At 37.5% G+C, this 21531-nt stretch overlaps 1 protein-coding gene across 7 annotated transcripts in view; it reads left to right on the forward strand.

Annotated features, from left to right (window-relative positions):
* Edem2 (ER degradation enhancer, mannosidase alpha-like 2) overlaps window positions 1-20162 on the forward strand; it is a 65223-nt gene extending 45061 nt beyond the window's left edge. For 2 of the 7 annotated variants that reach the window (XM_073074390.1, XM_073074393.1), the window contains exons 3-10: window positions 12004-12156; window positions 12897-13050; window positions 13630-13799; window positions 14532-14753; window positions 15016-15181; window positions 15930-16318; window positions 17236-17440; window positions 17837-20162. In XM_073074390.1, the coding sequence (XP_072930491.1) occupies window positions 12004-12156; window positions 12897-13050; window positions 13630-13799; window positions 14532-14753; window positions 15016-15181; window positions 15930-16318; window positions 17236-17440; window positions 17837-19372 (2995 nt within the window). In that variant the 3' untranslated portion in view covers window positions 19373-20162. Of the gene's footprint in view, window positions 1-4990; window positions 5029-12003; window positions 12157-12896; window positions 13051-13629; window positions 13800-14531; window positions 14754-15015; window positions 15182-15929; window positions 16319-17235; window positions 17441-17836 lie in introns of those variants that run through there. The other 5 variants (XM_073074395.1, XM_073074392.1, XM_073074396.1 and 2 more) reach the window with 5 other exon arrangements.
* Window positions 20163-21531: the final 1369 nt, after the last annotated feature.

Here is a 21531-nt window from a genome sequence, read left to right on the forward strand (position 1 = left end):
TTATCGATCGCCAAATATTAAAAAAAAATGTTATAACGCACATTCATATCAGGTTAAAGAGCGCCCCTCGCGTTGCACCCCCGGAGTGGGTGGCGGGTGGCATTGCGCATGTCCTTTATTGTTTATTGATTAGTGCTTCTGGGTAGGTGCCTGGGAATTTCAACATTAGTTTCGTTGTTGTATGAGTGCGTCTGAGTTGTGTCTCAGCTTTGTTGCCTAAAGGAACGTTTTTCTTGTAACCGGACTCTAGTAATACGTGTTTGATTGTGTTCATTTGGTAGCAAGTTAAAACTGATTTTAAAATGATTAATCTTTTTAATATCCTTCGCTTTTATTTCAAAATGTATGGCGTTTTTTTTCTGGCCGTCCTCTTCATTGCACTATACAAGTTCTTACGTCGTCATTAACTTCAGAAAGGTAGGTAAGTTGCGCAATTGTTGTTATTCTCGTTTATATTTTGTGTGGTGTTTTCTTCGATCAACAATACCAACGTTGTTTTATTTCTTTTTATAATATTATTTATTGATTGATTGATTTTATGGCCTAATAATATTTATGTCAAGTTATTTTTATTTATTGGTGTAAATATGATTTCTGAACGAATTCTTTGTGACGCATTGTACTTAGAATACAGGCATCGCGCATGTCTCAGAACAGATCGAGCGTATCTAATTTTATTACGCCACCCCCTCGTGCATCCACCCCCGTGCACCCCCCGCACTGTTTTGACGAATCTTCTGAAACTATTTCTATATTCTATTCTATATTTCTACATTCTTGTAAATGTAAAGAATTCGCCGTGCATATTGATGTGTACTAATAATTGTAAGAGTCAAAGAGAGTGTAAACTCCAAACAGACATACGAATAGTTAAACAGAATTTATTACTCCTATCTCCTAATTGGGAGATAAAGAGAAAAATCGTGAAAATTTGGTAATTACGGGCCCGAGAGCGATTTGGCAGTTGCACACTTCGGAGACCCGGACGAGCTCCAGCGAGCATCTGTAGTAAAATACCTGTAATTTTTTTTACATTTTTTTGCTAGTACTATTATTATTATTGTATTATTAATTAGTAGGTACTACTTATTGATAAGGATAACAATTACCAACAAATATCTGGTCTTGTTTTTTACTTTAACCATGTTTCCAATTCCACTATGATCGATTTTTTTTATTGTCAATAACACGTAAAAAAATAAAAAAATGATATATCTAACGTTCAATCATATCAGTTTTATTAGAGCGCCCGGCGTCCCTCCCGTTGCACCCCCAGGGTGGGTGGTGGGTGGCTGCATTACGCATGTCCTTTATTGTTTATTGATTAGTACTTCTGGTTAGGTCCCTGGGAATTTCTAGGGTACCTATTTTCAGTGCTAACTGAGCATGCCTAAGTCGTGTCGCAGCTCTGTCGCGTAACGAAACCGTTTGTTTGTACTTGGTATTTCGTGATTCTTTGTTTTCATTTTGTAGCTGAAAGTTAAAACTTTTTCAAAATGATTAATCTGCTATACATCCTTTATTTTTATTTCAAACTGTTTGGTGTTTATTCGATGGTCATCTGCTTCATTGTAGTATACATGCTCTTACGTCGCTATTTCCGTCGCCAGTAACTTCATAAAGGCAATTGCATTATTGTTTCTTTGCTATTACGTGATATTTTTATATGGATTTATTTAATTTTTATAAAAAAATATATATATTTTATAATGTTCTACTTTCGTTCTAACCGACTTTATTGTTTCGTTTTTGTAAAAAGAGTTATAATTTCATGTTCGTATGAAATTGCATTCAGTGTTATATAACTGCCAATCCTTATTATTGTGTAAATATGATTTGTGAGCAATTGTTCGTAATACATTTGTACTTGCAATATACGAGCAACGCGCATGTCTCAAACAGACCGATTGGGTCCATTTATGATACGCACCCCCTTGCGCATCCTCCCCCCTGCATGCCCGCGAATTGTCTTAAGCATATAATACAGAAGTACCCTTTAGGATTAGGAACCATGCGATAACTTTGACTGCAAATGTAAAACATAAAAATAGTACATACGAATAGTTAGAAATTTTTTTTATGCAGCTAAGAAAAATATGAAGTGCCACAGTTGTAGTTTTTTTTAATATATTGGAATTGCTAAAATAAATAATATAATTATTGATGTAATGTGAATTAAGTGTTTTGTAGAAAATGCGAATTACTTAATTATTGAAAGCTCGCGAATTATTGAAAGATCCTTGAGGTGCGGGGCGGGGGAGGCGTCTCGCGTCACGATCCATGTGCGACCATTATTTTGTCCATCGCTTCCGGAAATGTACCTATCAATAGTTGCATTTACTGGGCGTGGTCCAGGTGCCGTGCGCTTGCTCTAGATTAACAGCGTGGGAGATATTTCATAAATTCATACTACTATTAATATTTGTAATAAAACTGAAGGCAGATTTAACAAAAACCAATGGATAATTCGAAGAACCTTAAAATATTTAATATGATTTTATTTATATATATTTTATACAAATATTTATAATATAGAAGTAGCAAATGAACACGTATTCACCTCATGGTAAATGGGTACTGCCGCCCATGACATTTACCATCAACCCGAGTTAAGTAATTCTTATTTTTTACATAATTCCAGTCTCTAACTATATTGTGAAGGCATTTTAATTCGTCGCTTTTTTTCTTATGAAACATGTACATTATAAAAATAATATATTGAAAGTTATAACACTCAATAATATCGGTTTTATTAGAGGGCCCGGCGTCCCTTCCGTTGCCTATTCGGGGTGGCTGTGTTGCATATTTTTATGTATTTAAAATAAGTATAAAATAATAACATGCGAATTATGCAACTAATTCAAATACTCGCGCTCGTTTGCGAGTACCTTTATTTCGCTGACCTGGTTTCCGAGGTGTGGGGTGGGGTGGCACCTCGCGTCATGGTCCACGGGTGGCCATTTTGTACATCACTTCAAATAATGTATGATGATTTAAATAATTGAATTTGTTAGACGTGGTCCAGGACAAATATTAAATATAAATAAATACAACTTTTTGTGTTGAATGTATAGAAATAATTACATTCTTACCTATATTGTCACCAAATTGCATTTATAAAGAAATAATTGCCAACCATTTTTAATTATTTGTGTACATAGTAGAATTTTTGAGCTTATTGTTTCTGACGGTCATGACGCATGCCTCAAAAAAGATCGATTGTGTCCTCGCGCATCCTCAAGGGTCCCCCCCGCGCATCCCCAACAGTACGCCCCACGCATCCTCACCTGTGCGCTCCCCGGCATTTTCACCCGTGCGCCCCCGCGCATCCCCACCCGTGCGCCCCCGCGCATCCTCACCCGTACGCCCCACGCATCCTCACGCGTACGCCCCCGGAATCGGAAAATGTAGACTGTAAATGAATACGCCTTGCCTATTGATGCGTACAATTATAATCTATACATACTTAGGTACAAATAGTCAGAGTAGTACCTACTTTACGCTTACAAGTACAAAGCATGTTCCGTTGTGGAGGTCGAAAAATTATATATATATATATATATATATATATATATATATATATATATATATATATATATATAAGCCTAGTCGATTTCAAACAGAATTTATTACTCTTATCTCGTAATTGGTGACAGAGTTAAAGAGCCACCAATCATCTTATCCCATAATTCGCTCGAGTGGCGTATACACTAATTTACACCTACGGCAAAAAATAAATTCGTGAAAATATGTAATGTGTAATAAAAATATATTATAATCAAGAATTTCACAAAGTTCAGCCATTTGACAATCAATGGCGCCAGGGCGATGTGGCAGTTGCACAGTACACACTTCGTAAGCCCGGGAGAGCTCCTGTGAACATTTGTAGTAAAATTATTATAGTATGAATGTTTTTTTTTATTTAGTAGCTTTTTACTTTCGTAAACAGATCGTATAGAGTAAAAAAATGTTATAATGCACAATCTCAGCTCTATCAATTTTAGTAGAACGCCTGGCGTGAGGGCCCGTTGCACCCCCAGAGTGGGTGGCGGGGGGTGGCTGCATTGCGCATGTCCTTTATTGTTTATTGATTAGTACTTCTGGTTAGGTCCCTGGGAATTTTCAGGGTAGTTTCGGTGCTAACTGAGCAAGCCTAAGTCGTGTCGCAGCTCTGTCCCGTAACGAACCCGTTTGCTTGTACTTGGCCTCTAGTATTTCGTGTTTCTTTGTTTTCATTTTGTAGCCGAAAGTTAAAACTTTTTCAAAATGATTTATCTGCTATATATCCTTTATTTTTATTTCAAACTGTTTGTTTATTCGGTGGCCGTCTACTTCATTTTTTTCTACACTACATTCTTTTCGTCGCTGCCATCGTCGTCGTTAACTCCATTAAGGTAATTCGTACTTCTTATTTTTCTTGTATAACATGAAATTTTATATGTGGTTATTTTTATTTATATTATATATTTACCTTAGAAAAATCTATTGTTGATATGCCCCCGTTGCGAATCCGTCCCCGCGCATCATGCATTCTCTTACATAATTCACCTTAAGTACGTGAAAGTTTCCACAAAATCAGTTTGTGACGAAAAAAATGTGTAAAAGAATGTGAGAAAGAATGGCCAATTTATAATCACGGGTTAGCGGGGCGGTGTGGCAGTTACACAGTTCGTAGGCCCGGGCGAGCTCCCGTGCGCATACCCCAGGCCCCAGGTATCCCATCGATCATTGCATCTGTCTAGAACTCAATCATATAATACCTAACATTCATACGCTCAAAGCGTATCGCGTTACGCCGGATCTCCTTGTTATAACGCGCGAATGTTAATTAGGTTTACAGTGTCTATTCGTCAATGAATTTTGGCTCAAAATGCTCTCACTCATTATTATAATTCTTTGCAAGATGATAGTCCTGATATTTTTTCTTGTATTTGTTGTGAATTTATTAAGGCTTACATTTTATCGGCGGGGTGGTTAATTACGTATTAAAGAACTCCCTTCACTCATGAGCGTTGGAAGGCGACAGAGGTGCGTATACTCGTATAGATACGGTAATAACAGATGATTGTTGACACAATCCCCATTAAGAAGTAAAACATTATGTACTATCCCAATCAATCAAAATCATAAATATGAATAATTAATTACAATGTAAGGTTTTGTTGCTATTTAACATCCATGCTGTAACACAATTAAATTTTTATTAGATGGTTCAAGAATGTAAAAAATATTTTTGAAATGTTATTCACACTATATATTACCTATTTATGGTTATATTCAAATAATAATAAATAAACGAGAATGCAGTGTTTTATAGAAAATGCTAAATATACAACTAATCGAAGGCTCGCGGTCGTTTTGCGCCGCTTTGTTTCGCTGACCTCCTCCTCGGGTGCGAGGCGGGGGAGGTGTCTCGTGTCACGGTCCACGGGCGGCCATTTTGAAATGCCGGAAAGGCCATTTTGTAAGGCCGGAAATGTATGACGATTATAATAGTTATATTTGCTGGGCGTGGTCCAGGTGTCTTCCAGGTCCACGTGGTTGCCCTTGTTTTGCATAGAGAGCCTTGTAGATTTTTTATGAATAAGTATACAGCAATGCATTTAGTCTATGAATTAACTAACAATATTTTTAACAAAACCGAAAATAGTTTAATAAAATGAATGGGTCTTTTAAAAGAAATTGAAATGTACTATTGATTTATATTAAAATACTTTATTTTTTAATATATTAATCACTCTTACCTTCAGCGCGACGGTCATGCATAAAATTATGGAATATTTTTAACTTCTATTCAAGGAACATGAAATATTGACAATAATAGAAAAATACAATTAATTGAATTCTCGCGCTCGTTTGCGAACCTCTTTATTGCGCAGACCTGCTCCCTGAGCTGTGGGGTGAGGGAGGTGTCTCGCTCGAGACCACGGGCGGCGATTTTGTACATAGCTACTGAAAATAGACGTAACATAGATGTCGTTATTATTAATAGGTGTATCTACGACGAGAGTAATCCGAGACACATTACACGACCTTATAACTAATTGAGTATTATTTTCAAATTTAAAAAGCTTTAACAAAGCGATATTTAGTTCACAAATGCATAGGCGTCGCTGCGAAACAGGTGTTGTATCGTTGTCCGGGTGAGCTGCACTGCGCATGTCCTAGGTCTCAAATCGATCAGTGCATTTATGTACTTTGCTTCGGAAGACCTAGCGTTTTCAGTCAGTTTCTATATCCAATGCGTCGCGGTCTAGTCTTTACACAACGCTTTAGGAATTTAATAAGTAATTAAGAACTGCATTCGTGTAAAGAAATAGTGTTACAGTCGCCGCTAAAATGATTACGCTGCTTATTCCTATTTTAGGAAAATTGTTCGTCCTGATTAGTGTCTTATTTTTCTTTATGAAGCTATTAGAATGGTGTCTATTTGACAATCGTGCTCTTTGAGTCATACTTAACATTACACATATTTATTATTGCACCTAAAAGTTTTTGTGAATCAAGACATCTACTTCTATGGTCTGCTTCCTATGGGTACGTATACACGAGTATCAAAATAAACCAGTTACTAATTAAAATAGATCTACGAGTAAGTCAGTTGGCATGAAAACTAAAAATTCTAATCTAAATTGCTAAATCTTAATATATATGAGCTGTTTATTGGATATTTTTTTAACTATTTTATAAAAAAGTCCATTCTGCTAAACCATTGTATTCGTAGTAAAAAATTAAATCTGTTGAACGGATGACTGTGTCTTGTTTTCTATTGCATGAGTTCAAACTCAAATAATCAATTATTTCTTTAACATTTAAAAAATCATATTGAGTCAAGACTTGAAATTATTAGTATCAATAATTATTGAAACGCCTTTCCAAGTCCCCCTCTCCTTCCCTAGTAAATTTCTCCCAACCTCCCTGTCTCCCTGCCTCCCTAGCTCCTCCTATGTCTGCATCCGGCCGGGTCGCGCTGCGCTGCGCATGTCCTAGGTCTCCAATCAATCAATGCACTATTATACAAAGGCTATGATTTCAGAATGTTTTCAGAATATTTACATTTGTATGTTCATCTGTTTTGTTCCAAGTTTTATTTGTCAACTACCTATCTTTTGACAAATGCTAGAAGCATGTTAGTTATCTGTTGCTTATGAGCTGTTTGACGTCTGAGTTCAATATGGGTTACCTTGAAACATAAACTACTGTATTAAAAATTTGATGGGTTTTCAGATGAAAACAAAAGTAACTTTATAGTCATATGGTCCATACAACTCAAACATGTCACATGCAATCTTATTGTTTTCTCGTCGTACACTTATCATAAACTTACATGTTTATGGTTATCTTCTTCGCTATGCTAGGGCACTCATATTTATTAATAATTAATATATATCAAAAGTCAATTTGTCAAAGTAGTTGACAGCACTTACAAATTAAAAACATTAGGAGACAAGAAAAAACGTCGGATAGATTGAGTATTAATAATGAACATTAGTCCATTATGGAAGCTAGTTGCAGCGATCGAATGCTAAATAATCATGATTCAATAAGAGACCCTAGGTCCAAAAGTTGAAAGTCAATTGAAAACGTGAATAGTAATAATAAGAATATATGCTTATATCGGCAGTACATCAGTGTAGGACATAAATCTGGGAGTCGGGAGGGGTACGGTTGCATTGCGCATGTCGTAACCCGCATTGCGTCGATTGATTTCGTAAATTAATATCATATAATAAGAGCTTAAGGCATGGACACCCTAACGGACTAAGAGGGAGGGAGGGTGTAAAGTTCGCCCCGGTCCACCGGTCCTGGGGGGTCGGCAAATAGGTGCATGAGACATTTGTAATTTTGTAAAATCATGTCAACTTTTCACACTAGGGTCTTCCATAACTTTAAATCCTTATTGAAAATTTCTGCCTCGGGCCTCCGATGACCTTAGTCCGCCAGTGCCTGGACAGAATTTGTCCTGCCACAAAAATAAAAGACATCAACAGCAGTGCCATCTAACGGGGTTAAGACGAAGCGAAAATAATTATTAAGTGTTTATAACTGCCTGTTGTATAACCACATGCATATAACTACATGCTATAGGAATCTTATGAAAAGGCGAGATAATGAAGAGTAAATTAAATACAAAAATATTATTATAATACTTAAAATGGATATTGTTATATGTATCAGATGCGAGTAACTGGAAATCATTTTCTGCTTTCATTTGCAGCTTGTATTTGTTCCAGTTACATGACGATAACCTTCGATCACTAATAAGAACTAGATACACAATCAGCGACAAAAAAATGCCGCGACGAAAAGAGCACCCAAATAGACATTTGGGTGCGCTTTTAGGTTAGGTCAGAATGTATAAACCATTTAAATTGTAAAGTCTGTTACTAAACGTACAATTCTTACTATTGCATGCCCACTTGATTTGTTTGGGTAACATGGTGACTCTGTTCTAACTTGAATGGAGACGCTATTGTTTTATATTTTTTTTATTTAATTTAGTTTTTTTTTTCTTTTTTTTGTTATATAAAAAAAATAGTTTTGTATAATAATTAAACATATGCCCGTATTACCTAAAAGGTTAGGCAATGAGTAAATAGTAAATGAGTGAAATTAAATTATTAAGTAAATTATTATTTAATATATTTTATGATGTCTTTTCATCCAACTGCCGCGGCAATAATCATAGAATTATTATAATAAAGTCTATAGACGAACGATACACTAAAATAAGATTGCTTAACATAGCCAAAAAGATACGGGAAAAAAATAAAAGTCCATCGAAAATACTGTTTTCCAATAAACTCACTTTATTCAAGGGAATTAATGGCACCCTGTTGATTCCGTATTTTTATTTTTACTCGACTGCCTAGGAAGGGTTATGTTTTTTGCACGTATCTTGTATGTATCTTTATAAGAAGGCTTTAGCTGCACTGCATTTTATTCCCTCGGATCTAACATACGGCTGGGTGAATTTCGACAGTTAAGGTGTCATTATATTCGTCTCAAATATCCAAATGTCCTTAGATAGGTGTTGGAAAAAAATCTAAATTTAAGAAAAAATATACAACGGATTTCTGTCACTACAAAGTAAGCAAGTAATTTAATTAAAAACTCAAAAACCCGACTGGCTAAAACTACTACTACTACTACTACTATAAAGGCTGAAGTAGAATTTTCAAAACAGTGAAATAGGCGTTTCATTATTTTTATCGAGAAAGCCAAATAAAAGTTTCATAATAGGTATCTGCTTCAAAAACAAATGTTCAAACAATATTATCCTATTTTATCCTCGTAGTGCTCATTCACGCTATATAAAGAACCTATGTTTCAAATTCCAGCACGCTAAAGTTCAGCGGTTTCCCTTTACGTTGGTGTCTGGCGCAGCAACTTACGCATTTAGTCAGACAGTAACCTCAATGTGTTATATATATATATATGTATACATCATTAATATGTGTGTAATCTCCTTTTAATTTCCTTTATTTTGATACCCCACTCCATAGGTTTGGTTAACTTTTTTTGAAATATTACTATTTCGCGCCAATAATCCGCCATTTTGATTTTTTTTCTAACACCTATCTAAGGACACTCGGGTCATTGAGACGAATATAATGACACCTTACTTGTCGACATTCATCCAGCCGTTTGTTAGATCCGATCAAATAAATAAAGACAAACATACAATATACGCCCGAAAAACATAACCCTTCCTTGGCATTCGGGTAAAAATAATTGAAATAAATGTTGGTTTACTACATATTTCTTTAGTCGGCGGCAATATATTTCGTTGGATAACGGCGTAAACAGCTTGTTGATTTTTTAATTAAATTACTTGTATTTGGTTATATTTTAATTTTAAACTTATATTTGCATTATAATAAACTGTGTCTTCACATTACTTTCATTGATAAATTATTATTATGTTAATTAAAATTAATTACTTCGACCTAATAAAAATATTAAGTTATAATTTATAATAACCGTATAAAAAATGACAGTTCGTCTCCACTAATTCCTTGTCCAAGTGACAAACCTGTAAAAGTGGCTGTTGAGATAGTTAGGTAAGTAGTCCTTACATACAAAATATTTAATGATACAAGATCGTCTCGTCTGTTGCTGGTAAATATTTATACGATTGTATTATGTATTAAATATATTTTGCATTCACTTATGTGATTTTAGAAAGTTTAAAAATAGTTTATTTATACCTGGTAAAATGACGGTGCTGTTCGCAAAAAATCTTTTATATCCCATTATTCAGCCGGTTTTTCGCCACAAGCAGACCTTAGCAGAATCGATTATGTACATTGAATGTTATTTGTTTTGAAACTTATAATAACGTGCTTTACAATGAGGTAAAGACGTTGTCTTTGACGTATAATTCTACGAGAAGGAATATGGCTTTTTCTAGTTTCGCCGGCCCTAGATTTGCAAATGGCGTGTCTGATCTATCTCATTCCGCAATTCATTTAAATGGCCGCTACCGCGATCTTGCTTTATCTCGTAACTTTTTTGCAACTTTTCTCATTTTAAGAAAAGTATGAAACGGCTTATCTACATCTTCCTTAAGGCTATATCGCTTATCAGTTCGTGAAGTGCGCGTAAACGGAGTTTTGATTGGATAGTTGCATCTCTAGTGTGCCGGTCTGCACTGCGCATGTCCTATTGATTGGTGTACATGATAGCCGTGGAATATTCCTAGTTCTTGTGTCAGCCGTCGTCTAGACTAGGCGCGTCGCGTTATCTCAGGCCTTAGTGCCTTTGTCTTTGCTGACAGTGATATTAAGTGTAATCTTATTTTTTTAATTGAACATAGCCTAACCTAGTTTCCTGGTTATCGAATTGAGAAGAGATTTGAAAGACTTTGATAGTTAGTGTCTTCGTTGTATCACCTGTGGATATTATATCTAGGTATGTTTTATTTCAAAATTATAGTATTGATTGCAATCAATTTGAATATTTTTTATAATACTCCTATTACAATTGAAGGGATCCTGCTGCTATCTGATTTTTTTCTTAAAATGCAAAGTAATATTGATTTTTTAATGATATTGAAGAAGCAAACATGAACACAGTTGCCTTGATGACAAGTGGTCACAGTTGTCCGTGGACATTTCGTATTCAACCCCAAATAGGATTGGAATCCCACTTTTGGTTGGCCATAGAGATTGATGGTTACCACTGACGATTATTATCAAAAAAAAAATCGCAGTACCAATATTGATTTTTTTACTCGCCACCTGAATTATTAATAAACCAGTTAGTATTTTTCGCTGTCATCTGGGGGCGCTTTTTAGCGAGGCGCGCGGGTGGTGCGCCGCGCACATGCGGCATGCCCTAGTTTATCGATTCAGTGCACCTATCTAGGGTCCTTGGACTTAAATAACCAGTTCCTGAACAATACTTTCAGAGCGCCTGCGGAAGGGTACTAATACTTAAACATATCACGTGAGATTTTATGCGCTGTTTCTTAATAATGTTATAACTACTTTATACTTATTTATTTTGTAGACTATAAATCATTTGAGTATTATTAATAAAAACTAGCATTCGGTAGTTTTCTTTGATATCTGGGGGCGCTTTTTAGCGAGGAGCCCGGGCGGAACGTCAAGGCGCATGCGGCATGCCCTAGTTTATCAATTCAATGCACCTATCTAGGGTACCTGGCTATAAATAAACAGTTTCCAATATCTATTGAACAAGACTCGCAGCGCCTGCGCTAGTGTACTAATACTTAACATGTTAACGCTGTTTCTAAATAATGTACTACTACTTGTACTGACATGCAGTTTAAACGATAAAAATGAGATTTGTAAAAAAATTACGCCGATCTTCTTTATTCATACGTGATAGAAGATAGTCATCCTTATACTAAGAGTGTACTTACAAAATACAACTGTCTATCAAACTATATCTACCTAATTGTATTTAATTGTACAATATGACGACCCCGTTTATAACTCTTCGGGCGACTTTCATTCAAATGAGTTATTGTTGCAGCTACTCCCTCACGCTCGTGGACAGCCTCGACACGCTTGTGTTGCTTGGCGACTTCCACGAGTTCAACCGGGCGATCCGTTATGTCATAAACCACGTGCGCTTCGACACCGATGTGGTCGTTTCGGTCTTCGAGACGAATATTCGCATGCTTGGGTGAGTTGCAACTTGAATAGTTTTTACTGCTGTAATAAACGAACACGCACGCAAAGTGTATCCCTGAGGACTAAGAAGAAACACATGATATAAGAGTCTCTCCTTTATGACACTTTGTATATCAGGATGTAGCAGCGACAGATTCTGCTGTTATTAGGCAGAAAGGGATGGGACAAGTGCGGATTGGTAGACTTCATATAACCTTGAGATTTTGTTTAAGAATTTTTTTTTTTAATATAGAAGTAGCAGACGAGCATGCAGTCCACCTGATGGTAAGTGGCTACTGCCGCCCATGGACATCTGTAATCAACCCCAGATAGGATTAGATATACCTGAGGTCGGCCACAGATGCGCTGCTACCCCTGAGGACTAAGCTGGAATGCCTCGGAAAAGTATGTCTCCCTTACCACACCCTTCAAAACGGAACACAGCAGCGCTTAACACTGATGTTAGTAGGCAGAAATAGGTGTGGCGGTGGTGCCGCCGGAGTCGAACCACAAAGGGTTCTACCACCTTTAAAATTATTTTATAGTTAAGGAAACCCACACGGTTTCTTTCAAGATTTCCTTCACCATTTAAGCAAGTGATAATTAATTTCTAATATGCCCATTAAAAGGGAAGCAGAGTTATTAACAAATAAGCTACTGCTTTAAAAAACTTCTTGGATTTCAACTATTCCCATAAAATTTAGTAGTTTGTTCAAAATGAAAATTTAACTAAACCAACTTTATTGGCAATAGCGGGCTTCTATCAGCCCATGTTCTTACAACCGAGTTGCGCGATTCCGTGCCGGCTCTCAGCTGGTACGACAACGAGCTCCTCGCAATGGCAGAAGACCTCGGCAGGAGGCTGCTACCAGCCTTTAACACCACCACCGGCATTCCACATGGACGCGTAAGTTGGAAGCCTTCTTTACCAATTTTAGTACACAACCCATACCTATCAGAGCTGACCCAGAATCGAGATTGGTAGGCGAAACAATACTTAGGTTTCATATAGGAAACTTTAGATCGATTTTGATAGAACGCTTCGCATGAGTTAACGAGTGCAGGTGAAATTTAGGCACTCGCAGCGTAACTTTGTATACAGACATAGGTACATACTAAAGTACATTTAGAATTCGTCAAGAGTCCATATATTTACTATCGCCATTAGTTACATTTTTAGATAGATTTTTTAGAAGTCTTGTCTGATATTTTTACAATAGATATTTTTACATACATAGGTAATAACGCTAAGTATTTAGAATTCGTCAAGGATCACGCCGAGGCCAACTTGAGTTGCAAGCAAGCTTGAAAAGCTTTTTGCAATTTGATTCATAACATCGACAAGATTACAAACAAAGTTAAACATTACAGAACTGGTTCGCATATACGATTGTAACCATGCTGGTATCGAAATAGCAACCACACACCTCATGCAAATGTAGCAGCGATAATTTGAACATTTCGTTACCACGATGCCGCTTTGCAGATTAACCTCCACCACGGAATGCATGGGCTGTCTCACAATCGTGAGACATGTACCGCCTGTGCAGGGACAATAATATTAGAGTTCGCGGCTCTGTCTCGCTTGACCGGAAACCCGATCTACGAGCTGAAGGCAGCCAGAGCAATGGATAGGCTTTGGAATACCCGCCATAGGTACGCTTAGCCTTCATTATACCCCCATAGTCATTGTTAGCTAAACCCCACATTAACCATTGTGTAGTCTCTGTGGATACCCAATACCACTATCACTTCATCTCTTACCCTTTAGAATCATCGCATGTATTGACGCTGAATTGAATTGACGTACTTGAAGCTTTTATACTATGAATAATGATAACTTTTCAATGTCCAATCGATTCGGCGTCAATAACTTTTGAAAATATTGATGTTGTGATAGATATACTTAGTTGTGTTAGATATGTTTAGTTTTGCTGTTGTTATTTTGCTTAAAGCTTTGATATATTAGAAACGTATAATTGTTTCACACTTTCTTTTCTTTGCAGTTAAAGCTTAAACAATATATGTTGGTGGATTTCGAAAATTATTTGATTATAACACTAAATAAAAATTATAATCATAATAAAGAAAAGTGAACACAAAAACTTATGTTTTAATATTGTTTCGAAATCTTCCCTTACATCCGCGCTGCCTGTGTGGCGTTGTTAGATATTTAAAAAAAATAAGGACAAGGTGAAATTACATTACGAAACAAAATAAAAAATACTAAGATCTAAACTAAGTTCAGGATTAAACAATATCTACTCGCTTAAACTAAAATAACTTGTAGATATTAAAGTCAAAAAGTCGCTAGCTTCAGAACCATTTCATTCACGTAGGTCGAGTAAGGGATACGCAGTCGGTTTGACCATTGTCCTTTTCATCCAGAACTACGGAGCTGATGGGAACCACAATCGACGTGCATTCTGGAGACTGGGTTCGCAAGGATTCTGGTGTGGGCGCTGGAATAGACTCCTACTACGAGTACTGTTTAAAAGCGTATATTTTACTCGGCGATGCCAAGTACTTGAGGCGGTTTAATCGTCATTACAATGCGATTAAGAAGTATATCAGCCGAGGGCCACTCATGTTAGCCGTATATATGCATCGGTGAGGAATCTTTCACTTATTGGCGACCCCGGGACAAGGGGAAGCCGTTAAAACCCGATTTTCCCATTCGCGTTATGTAACAGTCCGTCGCGCTAGTTCAATATTTGTGTTACTTTAAATAGATGTAGGTATTCCTCCTCATCGACAATCGCTCTTGCATATGTTGACATTTTATTTGGTCACCTGCTGTGCGTCAACGCGATTGTATGTTTCCGACGTGTCAGTTTAGGGATAGTCCTAATGCTTTTAAAATTGTCAACAGCCCTCACTTGCAGTCCCGAAATTTCATGGACGCGCTGTTGGCCTTCTGGCCGGGAGTCCAAGTGATGATGGGTGACCTGCGTCCGGCGGTCGAGATTCACGAGATGCTGTACCAGGTGATGCAGCGCCACACCTTCATCCCGGAAGCGTTCACATCGGACTTCCAGGTTCGTCGCTCTCATTTATTCTAAGGGTATTATAGCGTTTAGAAGATCACACAAATACTGCATATCTATTACACATACATAGATACATACTGTATACAAAAAACATAACACTCTCATAGAGAAGTCGAAGAAAGAGGAGAGGCACATAAATCGACAAACATACACATGCTCACTCCCCCAAATATACGTAAGTGCACGTAACACTCACACGTTTTATAACATACTAGTGGTGCCCGCGGCTTCGCCCGCATTTTAAAGAAATAATATGACATACATAAAACGGAAAATTCTTACCTGCATTGGAATGACAGTGGTGCCATCGAAAATTGGTCTTACCAACTCCCAAACCCTCATGGGCTCTTGGACAACAACTTTGCTAAAGATCATCACTTGATCAAATGCATAGTTTCCGATTCTATAACGAATTAAAAATTAATCAAAAATAACCTTTTCCCACGAACTAAATTGTGAATCTAAACCATTCTCAAGTCCCCTTGAACACACACAACAAATTTCATCAAAATCGACTGATTAACTACTGTACTAATGTATGTCACTGAACTCCTCCTAAACTACTGGACTCAGTAGTTTAGGAGGAGTTCAGTGGCATACACACGCACATAAGAAATATACATATAACATATGAGCTTTTAGTTGAAGTACATAACATAAATAGTGAAAAATATTGATTTGCATTTGGTATTCTCATATAAAACTTTATTGTGAGTGAAATAATAACTGTCAATAGGTCCATTGGGGCCAACACCCGCTGCGTCCGGAGTTCTTGGAGTCGACATACTTTTTGCATCGCGCGACCGGCGACCCCTACTACCTGCGCGTCGGCAGGTACATCTTGAGGGCATTGCAACAGTACGCCCGCGTGTCGTGCGGCTACGCTGCGGTCAACGACGTCAGGACAAGGGCCCACGAGGACCGCATGGATTCCTTCGTGCTTGCTGAGACTTTCAAATATCTCTTCATGCTGTTCAGCAAGGATGAGGACCTGCCGGTCAATTTACAAAGATACATAATGACCACCGAGGCGCACTTCTTGCCGCTCTCGCTCGGCCACGGCAGCCGCAACTCATCTGCACGCATTGTCGTGCTCGATGACGATGATGAAGACAAAACTAAGAAGTTAGTGCTTGTTCTTTCAAATTATTCAGCATAAAGTTACATTTGAGTAGGGTTACCAGTTGAATGCTCAATACAGTTGGATGCTCGGTTCAACAGCTACAAATGCATTGAATATATTGGGGAATCAAAGATTCTTAACAGAACTTATTCTAAAGTTGATTTTGAGGAATTTATTCTGAGTAATTATAAGTATACTAATACTCATGCTACTGTTTATTTTTTAAAGATGAAAGTAGCAAGCGAGCATGCAGTGCACTTGATGGCCACTGCCACTCATGGACATTTATAACCAACTTTAACAGAACTTGTTCCAGTGATGCCTGTTTTGCAATAATCAATTTTGACCAGTTTTTGTCCACTTTTCAAAATTAGACAATTAAGATAGACAAAGAGTTGTTCAAATTCGAATTTGGTTAAACACATCATAAATAGTTAAAAATTTGACAAACTAGATTGGTAAAAATTGATCATTACTATTTCGGACAAAATTTCTTGAAGGTTAATCATCAGCAACGGGCGTCAGTCGATAACCAATTGAAATGAAATGAATATATTTTTTGTAACATAAGAGTAGCAGACGAGCATGCAGTCCACCTGATGGTAAGTGGCTACTGTCGCCCATGGACATCTGTAATCAACCCCAGATAGGATTAGATATTCCTACCTGAGGTCGGCCACAGATGCGCCGCTACCCCTGAGGACTAAGCTGGAACGCCTCGAAAAGTCTGTCTTCCTTACCACACCCTTCAAATAGGAAAACAGCAGCGCCTAACACTGCTGTTATTAGGTAGAAATAGGAAAGGTTGTGGTGCCGCCGGAGTCTAACCGCAAAGGGTTCTAGCACCTTCAGATTTATTTTGTATAGGCCAACGGCGGCACTTACAAATTGTCAGTTACAATAACTGTGCGTTATCCAGCAGGACGTGTCCGTCGTCGTCGTCGGCGGAGCTGAGCAAGTACCGCGCGCCGATGCGGCAGCTGGTGGGCGCGAGTGCGGCGCGGCCGGCCGCGCGCCTGCGCCCGCTCGGCGACCCGCGCCAGCTGCACGCGCTCGCCGACATGGGCATCTCCGTGCTCACGCTCGCCGACGGACGCGTACAACTACTCTACACTACGTCCACGGTGAGGGATTTTTTTTCATGCTGTAGCTGACAGACGAGCGCGCCATCCGATGGTAAGCGGCCCCTGCTACTGGTGCAATCCACCTCAGATAGGATTAGGTTCCTACCTGAGGTCGGCACAGATGCGGCGCTACCCCCTTGGACTTAACTGCAATTTCTGTTCTCGGAATTTTGGGAATAATCTACAGTTAATGCCTGGATCGAATCCTCTTAGTAGTATACTCATTGTCCAATACTTTTCACTTGCTAAAAGTTTATTTTTACCAAATGGCAAAATAAAGAATAGTTCAAAAGTATCATCTAGGAAACAATTTACTTTTAAACTAATCGATTCAAAATGATTTACGTTATTTATGAGATAATATATTTATTTTACTAAAATCTGTTGCGATTCTAGGCCCGGTCCCCCAACGATGCTGCCGAGGGACTCACGTTCATGAGGGAGATGTCCCGATGGAACAGTCTCAGCGACGCCGACAACGGAGTTCAACTGATTGGCATCAAGTTCAATGATGTCGTATACACTGCTGGACCCGCACACTTCGGAAAAGAAATTACAGGGGAAACCAGCTACGAAGGTACCGTTGCCCTCGTCCAACCACAGGACGCGTGCTCTGAAATCACTAATAAGGAAGAGGTTGCGGGTAAAATGGGTATTGCCTATAGGGGCAAGTGCACTTTTACGCAAAAGGTCCGCTACATGCAACTGGCTAACATTCGCCTTGCTATCATAATAGACAATACACCCCACACTAGCGCTGATACCTCAGCGGTGTTCGCGATGTCCAACGACGGCAAAGATACTGTTGATGTTGTGATTCCGTCAGCTTTCCTCTACACAGTGGAGGGCCGGGCTCTTACGGATGCCCTGCAGAACGACCCGGAATTAACGATTTTGATAGCCGAGAAGGGGCGGTTCCAAAACATGCAAAACTGCCCGGAGGGTAAATGCCTAGAAGGCAATATAGATATTGCCGCCGAACGGGAAAGTTTTGATCGTCTTAAAGCTGTGCTCACACAGCTGGTTGCTCAGTTTGAAAGATCTTTGAACGCTGAAGACATTCCAAAAAAGAACAATGCAAAACATTCATATCCAGAGATGGTCTACTCAAAAGAGCGCTTCGTATGCGATAAAAATCGTAATGAAAACCCAGGAGAAGAAGACGATGAGGAAAGTAGCAGCGACACAGAGACACACAAAACAGAAAAATCTAATTTCTCATCGTTTTCTAATGATGAGAGTTCGGATAAAGAAAACGATATTGATGAAAAGGATGTGGATGAAACAAAAACAGCATGTAAAGGAGAAAATACTGGCAATTTTCCAACAGAAACGACTCCAATGGCAAGTGCCGACGGGAGTTCTATGGATACAAAGAACAACAAATATGTAGCACCCGCCGCCGACACTACCGAAACAGATAGCGATAGCGATACAGACAGCGATGACCATACAGATGACAAGGACCTCTTCCGAGGGGTCGTCGAATATACTATTGAGCCCGAAGTGGACATCGAGGTATATATTGAAAAATCTATTCACATCCGTCGCAATATGGGGACCGATACGTCCGGCAGAATGATAATTTCCCGATCCGAAAGAGCCGTGAATTATTACCCAATAATCCGGGACCGCCAGTTAGCTCCGGGCCGCACTCGCGCTGAAGCCCGCGCAGTCATCGAGGGAGCGGTGAGAGATATACGGTCTGGATATGCCGTGCTGAGGTTGATCGGATCCACTATAACACTGGTACCAGTGGACAGAGACGCGATGAGGTTAACTCGACCGGCACCCTTGATTGCCGATGTAAAAAATGAATTAGATAGAGAAGAACACCCACATTTCAGCGGAGAGTTTAGTGGCAGTCACTATAATGAGGGCGAGGACTACATCCGCTATGGCCTCTCTGATGATTCCTCGGACGACGACTAAATTGGAAGGCGCGAAAAATATTTGTAGGTTTAAAAATGTAAATATACGTATATTAAGAATAAAAAATAATGGGACTAGTGTTTCCTAATTAAAACGATTTCAGTGTCTATAAAATATCGAAGTGGTACGGTCGTTGAAAGAATACGCCTCTGGTACTTAAATCGTTCTTGTATTACACTTTGTTTATATCGTCTGGTTCACTGTTTTCCGGCCTATTATAAAACATTCTCATATTGCCTCTGCTATGTGAGATACTGTTTCTGGCCTAATTTCGAGAAAAATATTTTACTCATTACTTAATTAATTCCATTATTATAAATATTCATTTTATAAACTTTATAAGCTTGTGAGCATCCTAAAAACGTAATAGAAGGCTTCAACGTTTCTTTATACGATTGTGCTAAGTTTATTAACTGTTTTTAAATTAATTTGCAATTCGATAGACTTAAAATATCGATAAATATATGAGCATACTATTGTAGTCGACGTATAAAATGACCGTTAAGATTTAACTCAAGTATTTTTAAAGTAAGTATTTTAAATGTCTCCTATTATTAATGCAGGAGCAAATTGATTTGAACGAAACAGTTTTCAATTTATTGGTGTTAGTATTAGGTGTTATTGTAACGTTCCAGAATTTTTTGTCTTTACAAGTGTGATTTATGTATCGGATTTCCATAAGATTAAGTGTCTACTTTATGTGTAAGAAATTCAATTTTGAAAGTTTGAAAAAACTGCTTCGTAATTGTAACAATAATGTACCACATTAGAAATAAAAAATGTCCCGGAATTAGACTTTTATTTAATCTCCTACGCATTTTCCAATCCCTACACAGTCAGTAATAATAGTATCAGTAATAATAGGTAAATGTGACGCTTACATTAATAAATAGGTGAAGTAATAGAATAATAAGAAAACAGGCATGATCCCAATTCACATGGTCTTTTGGTTATCGCTTTTATCTCTTACACAACTCATATTAGTGATGAGACATTTTTGGAGAGCCGCCAATTTTTGAAATGTAATTGATACAATGTTTTGTATACATATATATAGTTGGATGAATGTATAAACTAATACAGAAAATAAAAACTTTAGTAAGTTGTAAGTAGAAAAATCTGCATATAAAGGTAGAATTATGTAACTTTGTAGTGGCTAGAATATATTTAAAATAAATATAGTTCAAAAAACTAAAAAACACGCTTTTATGATAAAATTAACTAAAAAGTAGAAAATCTAAATGAATCTAGGAATCAATTAAGGAACAGTAAATAGTATAATTGTGAAATAAATCTACAAAGTTTGAACGAAATCTGGCCGTTTAAAGTGGGTCTAAATCGCGCCCAAAGAAGTCGGTTACAAACATACAAACAAACATACAAACAAACATACAAACATACAGGTGAAGCTAATAAAAAGCGTGTAAAAATGCGTATATTTATTTGCCGTACAAACAAAAAATATCATCATATACATTAATATTTTCACAAATAATAAAAAATAATATATTTTGAGTCTAAATTTAATGATGATACAGATTTAATGAAATAATAATAAATAAGTACTGAAACGACTTACTTCCGAAATACCTATCGCTGTTATTGGTCTAAGATCCGAAGCTAAATCGAACTGGACCGAGCTGATAATAGAATGAAACTCATTTTATAATGAAATTAGTACATTGGGTAATAAATTAAAAATGGGTTTGCTAAAAAAATCCTGGACAGGATAATTTTAATTATTTTTTGAAAAATTAAAATTTAATTGAAAATTAAATTTTGCAACATCAAGATAATAAGAAAATTCTATTCTGAGTGAATTTTAAAAACATACAGAATGTGCAGGCTTTGGGTTGCCTATTATTTACGTGGACGAACTACTGGGTTGTCAGGTATAAACAGGTATTTCGCTGGCAACTACTTTCACTCATGATGATAATAGATAAAATTTTATATCAGTAGAAGCGCTGTTTTATTGTGAACACGTTGATATAGGGTTGTCTGCAAAATGAAAATTAATTTTTCAAAAAATAATTAAAATTATCCTGTCCAGGATTCTTTTAGCAAACCCATTTTTAATGTATTACCCAATGTACTAATTTCGTTATAAAATGAGTTTCATTCTATTATCAGCTCGGTCCAGTTCGATTTAGCTTCGG

This window comes from Epargyreus clarus, unplaced genomic scaffold (assembly GCF_041222505.1).
Source record: "Epargyreus clarus isolate Ecla_fem2 unplaced genomic scaffold, WU_Ecla_fem_2.2 ptg000007l, whole genome shotgun sequence".
In the NCBI taxonomy this organism is placed as follows: domain Eukaryota; kingdom Metazoa; phylum Arthropoda; class Insecta; order Lepidoptera; family Hesperiidae; genus Epargyreus; species Epargyreus clarus.